At 38.9% G+C, this 8,269-nt stretch overlaps 1 protein-coding gene across 1 annotated transcript; it reads right to left on the reverse strand.

Annotated features, from left to right (window-relative positions):
• Positions 1–572: 572 nt before the first annotated feature.
• On the reverse strand, positions 573–6,878 carry LOC143857760 (phosphatidylinositol 4-phosphate 5-kinase 1-like). The gene is made up of 8 exons (XM_077368226.1): positions 5,450–6,878; positions 4,694–4,861; positions 4,356–4,521; positions 3,933–4,043; positions 3,618–3,811; positions 3,401–3,495; positions 3,116–3,209; positions 573–1,507 (listed from the first exon to the last, which is right to left on the reverse strand). The coding sequence occupies exons 1-8, from the start codon at positions 6,622–6,624 to the stop codon at positions 1,198–1,200; spliced, it is 2,313 nt and encodes a 770-aa protein (XP_077224341.1). The 5' UTR covers positions 6,625–6,878; the 3' UTR covers positions 573–1,197.
• Positions 6,879–8,269: the final 1,391 nt, after the last annotated feature.

Raw genomic sequence — 8,269 nt, forward strand, 5'->3', positions numbered from 1 at the left:
ATCCAAATCAAAATACAAATGCATGAGGTATCCAAACGGGCCCTACTTAATGGCAAGCGGTTTTTTTGACATATAGACTGACAGACTAAGAGTAGATGGTTATTTAAAAATTTGAAAATTACAGGCGGCTTTTTAAGAATACATTTAAAGTTCGAGGGGTAAATGGTAAATTGGTAATACGCTGATGAGATTTACACACCAAAAAAAAAGGAGACACAAAGTTGCAGAGTGCAGGTAGGCAGACTTTGACCGCTCACACACGAAACCCAATAACTGTCCCTTTGTTCCCCTCAAATGACTAAACTACCCTCGTAGTTAATTTATCCAATGAGAAAATAACAAGTCATTTGAAAAGAAGGAAACAAACCCCATTCCACCACAAAAACAGGCATCTCTTCTTTCTCTGTTTGCTTTTCTCTTCTTTTCATGCATCATCAACCCTTTTGGTCGATAATATCTAGAATAAACTTCTGCAAAAGAGAGTTTTCCAGTTTTTTTCTTGGACGTACATAAAAAAGACAAAACGAGAAAACTAAAACACACCACCTCTTTTTTCAAATTCACTGCCTGTCTTTCAGCATTTTAACTGTACAATTCTTATTCCCAATCCACCCTTCACCCCCAACTCTAAATCTTTCTGAAGTAAAACTCTCTCTCTCTCTCTCAAATTTTCTTGAATTACCCAAAAAGAAAAAAAAAATCATAATCCAATTTCCCAACCCCCATTAAAATATTCAAGATTTTATATGGTGGATGGCTGTGCATGCACGTACAGTGGGACCCACATTGTTTGGGTGATCCAAACCATTCATTTGTTGGACCATGAGATAGATAGGGATGCCCAGAAAATCTTCTTCATAGGATGATCTTAACCCTCCGGTTTGTGGGCGCCCCTATCTATCTCAGGGCCCGACAAATGAATGGTTTGGATCACCCAAACAATGTGGGTCCCGGTGTATTTTGGGCTAGCTGAGCTCCAAAATTCAGCTCAAACATCACCTGCCCATCTTCCCATTCTCCACCTCAGCGGCCCCAATTCGAATTTCCGCATAAGAACCAACATTTGATCCACATTCGATCCAAGACCAACCCGCGCCATTGTGTGAAAATTTCCCTACTTTTCCTTTTCAGCGGCTTCTCTCACTATGATCTGCAGGTGGCCTAACAATGATCTTTTTCTTCATTTTAGAATGGGCATCAATTGTCTTCCACAAAGATGTTGTGAATGAAATCTCGGAACCTCTTGGAGTATAGTTTGGGGTCGACGGCCGAAATAGAGGCAGGATCAACCTGGAAAGACTTGTAGGCATGTTCCAGCTTCTTGCTAATATCGTAGTCTTGAAGGATGTCTATGATCCCAAAGTAGAGGATCACTTCATAGATTTCACCTCTGCGGGCAGGTGTTGAATCCCATCCGTTGCTAGACTGATATTGATCAAAATCACTCCTCCTTGCCACCTCCTCTGCCCATCCAGGCATGTTTGCACCCAATCTTATCGATGGTTTCCTGTTCAAAACGCGCTTTGGAATATTAGAACACGTCCAAAAATAAAAAAAAACACAAGAAATGCAATCGGCTCCGGACAAGATCGAACTAGGAACAAAAAAAAAAAAGCTTTGATTGAAAGTAACAACAAATTATTTTATATTCTGTCGAAGTATAGATGATTAAATAACACCAACTCTAAAAGCTTAATCTTATGAAGTAATTGGTTGTTTCCATGGTATCAGAGCTATTGCCTCAGAGGTGGTCTTGGGTTCAAAACCCAATAAATATTAAAAATTCACGGGCTAACCCCCAAAAACAAGAGGGGCCCAACGTTCAGGGGGTGTCGAAGTATAAACAATCATCAATCAACTACAATAATTCAAACATGATGTTCACACCAAACGCAATTGTTGCAGGCAATCAATCTTGCCGTCGCCAAAAACAAATTATTGAACTTTGACTGAAGCATCCAAGAATTTTATATACTTGTCGTAAAATCATAAATAATCATCAATCAACAGCAAATATTTCATACATGCTGCCTGATTTGAAAGAGCGACGTTTGATTCTTTGTTTTCTGGCATTCCAATAATACAGGCAGCATGGAATCAAATGTTAGAACTTAGAACCTACTCATGACGTAGAACTCCATCTATTTACCAGAGTAACACTCCACTGCCAGCAGGTGAATTTTATTGTGGGCAGTGATAATTAGAAGCCAAACCCACATCTAAAATCTGACTATGAGAAAATTATGCTCTCTCAATACAATCAGAATTATTTTGAACAGTCAAGAAGTGAGAAAATCAAGACATGGGTTATCTGAAGAGAGGTTGTTTCTATCCAGTTGAGAAAGAATATGAGACCACGATATATTACATCTGCCCAAGCCAAAAAAAGAGGATAAAATAAACAACTGCCACAACATATTGACATCATTACCTAGTGACAGAAACCACATCAACAGAGATACTTGAAATTAAATGGAGGAGAAACAGTTGGGTTTTTGTCTTGTTTACCACTCTATGCGAGTTTCTCCTTGTACTAGTTATCTAGTGTAACTATGATTATTATGTAGCATAGTTCTTTGTTGGATTAAGAGTGGAAGATGGGAGTTCATATATGGGTCTCCTAGTTAGACTAAAACTAGGTCTTGGCCTTGGAGAAACTCTCTCTCTACAGACACACACACACATAGAGAGAGAGAGAGAGATTTCTTCTCGGGGATTTTTCTTTTGGTGAGAAATTGAGAGGGGATCTTTTCTCTTTGTTTTGTGTATGGTGTTGGTTGAGAAGAAAAAGTAAAAGGATTATGTCTTGTGAGCTACAGGTTAATCCTGTTGTCACCATTTTATTTATTTCTCATAGTGGAAGATCGTGGTCTCGCTTGTGGACGTAGGCATCATGGCCGAACAACATAAAATCTCGGTGGGTGTATCTTGTGGTTTGTTCCTATCAATTACTTTGTGCCTGATCAGATACATTTTTTGCCGGTCGGATTTTTCGACAACAGTTTTTAAGAAACAATTGTTTTCTATTTTAATCTTGAGAAGCTGGTACTTGGATTCATGCTTGGTTAGAAAATGAAACACACAAGATGGAATAAACTAAAATTGAATATCTTACCGTGTAGATGGAATATGATTCATGTCCCAGGCCTCTGCTTTAAAGAACTGACACTCGGATACACCTCTTTCACCCTTGAATGATTTCCTTTCACCTGAAAAACACCAAAGGCCTACTGCTTTAGCTTTGTATGGTTATCGCAGGTTCTGCAATGGTCATATAAATTCAGTTCATTGATTCTTTAAAGTTTATAAAGTCAGTCTGTTGCAGAAAATCCAGTAAAACAAAGGAAAGAAGAAACAAACTTATTGGAAGGTGCAAAAAATGGTGACAGTCCTATCTTACCGGCCGATAGGTCACCACAGAAGTGAAGACCCACCAAGAGACTGTAATCCATAATCCTCTCTGTTTCCAAGAACTCGCAGTCTCGGTCAATTTGTCTGAATATATCACACAAACAGATATGTAAGTGAATTCTAGACCAGAAAGAAAAACCAGATATGGTCTATCACTCTATCTTTTATGCAGATAAATTAAGTTGTTCCCACAAAGACCAAAATACCTGATAAGTTCTCGGTACCAAGACCGTTGCAACCGAAACACGTAATTGAGGTCTAGATCCTTAAGGGTGGTAGTCTCATCAATGTCACCGTCAGCCTTGTCTGCCGAACGGCCATGAGAGGATCCTTTTAGGTCAAATCGTTTATGAATACAATACTCTGAGCAGAACAAATTGCCCATTACAATGAAGCGTACCTGATTTTAACCATAAAAGTACGACAAATGATCAATTTGATGCATAAACAACATTATCGCAAAATCTATAGAACAAAAGCAATCAAGATTTCAATATCCACAACAAAGTGTATGGGCATACCTTCTGACCTCCCACTGGTTTAACACAATGCACACCAAAGAACTTAGTGACCAGTGAGTTCTCATACCGATAAACATGTTCGTAGTAACTGGGGAGCATCCTAAGGAGTACCTGCACATGAATTATAAATCAGATGAATATGTGTGCTTGAATTCAAACTTGGCTTGTGAACTTCAGATAAACAGTATCAAAGTATATCGAATAAATCACAATGCAAAACCGAAAGGTGTTAAAAGTAGAAGAGATAGAATTTCCGTTTCCGAAACAATTAATAAGAAAATACTATTGAGTTTGCATTATTCAGGGATTTCAGAGTGATACAGAATGGCATGCTAAAGAATTCGACAGACGGGTATTCAGTACGCAGAAATTAATTAACATTGGATTATAGAAGGAAATTGTTACAGAAGTGAGCTGGCTAACCTTTACTTCGGATTTCTTCACAGTCTTGATCATGAACCGATCGTCCTGAGTCAGGTAAAAGAAACTGCCACTCTTCCCTGGGGAAGATAGCTCTCGCAATGCATCATTTCCACAAATGGCTAACATGTAATCCGCTGGATCTATCGCAAACAATTTTCTCAGATGTCTGAATAGACACCAAAAGTCATTATAAGCATGATATATGAAATAACGACACAATAAAGAAATTCAAGTTCATAACACCTTTGAAAAACAGAGTAATGAACCCAAATACATGACCCAACAGAATCAAAACTATGTGAATTGAAGTCTGGACAAACCATTTACAGAATGTATACCTGAAAACCATGGGACAATAATCCTTCCATCTGAACTCCACGGACTGATGCGGGGGAGTGACCTTGGATCCTTCGGAAGGGAACCTCGTCCAGAACTTCTCCCTAGGATCAAAATCGGCCGGCCTAAGATCCCTCATAGCAACTGAAACAGATTTCCCAACCGCATACCTACAAAACCAATCAACCCAACTATGAAATCACCACAAAAATGTTACCTGCCTAGATGGGTACCACTTAGGGTAGAATAAATTAGTTCATATTTTTATACTTTGTGGGATTTTCTCTCTAGTTGTTTGGTATAGATAGGAGTCTGAGAGATAAGGATGATCTACATTGGCTTGTGTAAGAGATTTAGAGGAAGTGGTCAAGTGGGTTTTCTATAAATAACATGTAAGTAGCTTTTTTTTAACCTTAAGAACAAATTTATCCTGAAAACTATGGTTTTGCACACAAAGGAGGACCGACCCTTCCCTTGAAGTGGGTCAAGAGGCTGATCTTCGCTCTAAGAAGATCAATCTCGTTGCAAACCGAATTGGGTTCATAACAAAAACAATGGCAGTAAAGGAAATCACAAGCTACACAAATTGATCAACAAATTACAATTGCACATTAAGAATCAAATCATAGTTCTAGCGTAGAATTTCTTTTAAAAAAATTCTGATTTTGATTCTTCTTGTAGTGTTTATGCTGATTTGGGAATGTATGTTACAAAAATCAAGTTTACGGATAATGTATGACATCAAATCAATAAATTACCTTATACCCAGTTGCAGATTAAGCATCAAATCATAGTTCTTATGCCCTTTCGATATCGTCTTCCCGGGCTTCTTAACCTCACCATTGAAACGACAAGGGCTCCGCCGCAACTGAGCTAAACCTAAACCCCGATCCAACGCCGTCCCATTACAGTAAAACATAGACGCCTCAACATTGTCAATAATATCACAAGTAATATCACCCTTCTCCCCATCCAATTCCCAAATGCAAATCCGTGGAAAAACCCTGTCCACAGAAGACCGCTTCCTCAAAGGCGAACAATTAGGGTTAGGGTTTCTCATCTGATCCATCTCCTTACCTGAATAAAACATCCCATTTAAATAAAAATTAGGGGAATTAGGATTAGGGTTAGGGTTTCTCATCAGATCCATCTCCTTGCTGGGATAAAACATCCCATTGAGATAAAAATTAAGACAATTAGGGTTAGGGTTAGGGTTAAGGTTTGGGCAACTAGGGTTAGGGTTTCTAATCAGACCCATCTCCTTGCCTGAATAAAACATCCCATTAAGATAAAAATCAAGGTCTTGACTCCAAATTCCAGCATAAAAACTCCCATCTGGACACATAAAAACCCCATTCCCTTTCAAAACCCCATTCTCCCATTCCCCTTCATACCGATTCCCATTCCCCCAAATCAAAACCCCTCTTCCAGAAATAACCCCATTTTTCCATTCCCCAAGATACTCATTCCCATTCTTCCAAACATACCTTCCTTTCCCTTCTTGTAAATCCCTCTTCCAAAACCCTTCATAAAAATCCCCATTCACATAACTCTTTCTCCCAAACCCATGTTTCCGATTCGCGATCCAGTCGCCGGAATATGTGTCACCGGCCGGACCGGTAAACGTGCCGGAACCCTCCATTTTTCCGGCCTTGAATTCGCCTTCGTAAATTGCGCCGGAGGGCCATGAGAATTTTCCTTTTCCGGAGGCTTTGCCGCGCCGCCATGAGCCTTCATACATGCATCCATCTTTCCAGAGGTATTTTCCGGTGCCGTGCGGTAGGGTTCCGGTGAAGGTTCCGGTGTAGAGATCTCCGTTTGGGAGGAGCTTGGTAGTAGTATCGGTTTTTCTTTGGGTGGTGGGGCCCACTGTAGATAAGGGTATTTGGTGGTGTAGTTCTGGGTCTTCTTCATCTCTCAATGAGTCTCTCATTTCTCTGTTTTGTTACCCTTTATGGGTTCTTAATCTCTGCCTCTCAAATGGAGGCATCATCTCTCTCTCTCTCTTTCTCTCTCTGTAAGGGTCTTCTTGTTTGCTTTTTGGAGGAGCCTTGGAGGAGAGGGAGAAGGAGAGTCAAGACAAACAAGCAGTAGAAGAAGAAAAAATTAGAAAAGAAAAGTGATAGTGACTAGTGAGTGAGAAAAAGGGAGCTCTCTCTCTCTCTCCCTCTCCCCTCAACAGTCTCAATTTTGATGGGCCTTGTTTGGATTGAGATTTGAGAGAAACATTTCTTGTTTTTTTAATGGGTGAGAAAAAAATTTCTGATTTCTTGGATTTTTTTTCATTCTATGATTTTTTTATTTTTTATGACAGAATGATTCTTAATTGCAACTGGGTATCAGGTAATTTGATGTGATTCATTAGTCATTAACTTGATTTTAGTCATAAAATATGATCCAGAAGGAAATTCCTTCTGATATGATTCTGCTTAATTTAGAGGGATATTATTGTAAATTAAAGGTCCCACTAAGTAAAAAAGGATTTGCTAGGGAACATTGCAGAAGGCATTTCGTAGGCCCCGCTGTTGCATGAGAGTGCAGCCACCTCCGATGAGTAGAATGAATCAGACAGGATTTGTGCCTGTGTGTCTGCTCTCTCATGCGACAGCCAGCCAACGAAATGCCTTCTGCGATATGCCCTAGCAAATCCCAAGTAAAAATTGTACAGGGTTGGTCAATTTATCTTTTTTCATGTGTTAAAAAATTAGGAAAATTTGGACATATTTTCTTTCCAAACTTTTTCAGCCAAACAAAGTGGGTGTCAGACGGTCCGATGGACAAGCCTCCGGACTTAAACAAATAGGATCTAGACACATTACTAGGATCCATGGACACATTTCCATACCCTATTGTAGGATCCGAAACCATTGCCTATTGAATCCATAAAACTGGAAAAAAAAACATGCTACATCATAATTTCTATTTTAGATTCAATATATTCAATGAAAATTATTCAAAACTCTTCCAGAAGGTCCACCAAATGATTAGTGCATCTTCCTTTTTTTTTTTTTTCGGAGATGGAGGGCTCATCAAATTTGCAGATACAATCACTGTCATCTTGTGTGTCGCTTTCTAATTTTAATTGTTGGTGACCTAGACTTTCTCTTCTTTATGGCGGGAGGTTTCATTCGTATCAAGAGTGTGTTGAGAGGCACGGAAGGACGGATTGGATCGAGAAAAGATTTCTCTAGCAAAAATGGAATTCCTCTTTATCTTTAAGTTTTTCTTTCCCATTCACTCGTATCTCTTCCGTCTCAGTATAAGAATGAGACCAACTCTCAGTATGAGAATGAGACCAACAAAGTCAGTCTCCCCCAACCACTAAGGTTAATCACAATGATACTCCTAAAACAGTGTAGAGTCTTAAATCTTATTTATTTTACTATTTTATAAAAATATCCTCTAATCTTTTTATAACTTTAAGTATTATTTCAGGGGTATTTTAAGAAAAATAAGCCATGTGCATTTTTTGAAAAAATGAATCTTTCAAATTATCCTTTGATTCTTGCGTATTTTCTCTAGGTGAGAGGTAAACATAGTGTTACAATGTGATTACATTCAATCCTATGATTTTTGGG

This window comes from Tasmannia lanceolata, unplaced genomic scaffold, assembly GCF_043159265.1.
Source record: "Tasmannia lanceolata isolate RefF3 unplaced genomic scaffold, GAP_Taslan_0.1 ptg000025l, whole genome shotgun sequence".
In the NCBI taxonomy this organism is placed as follows: domain Eukaryota; kingdom Viridiplantae; phylum Streptophyta; class Magnoliopsida; order Canellales; family Winteraceae; genus Tasmannia; species Tasmannia lanceolata.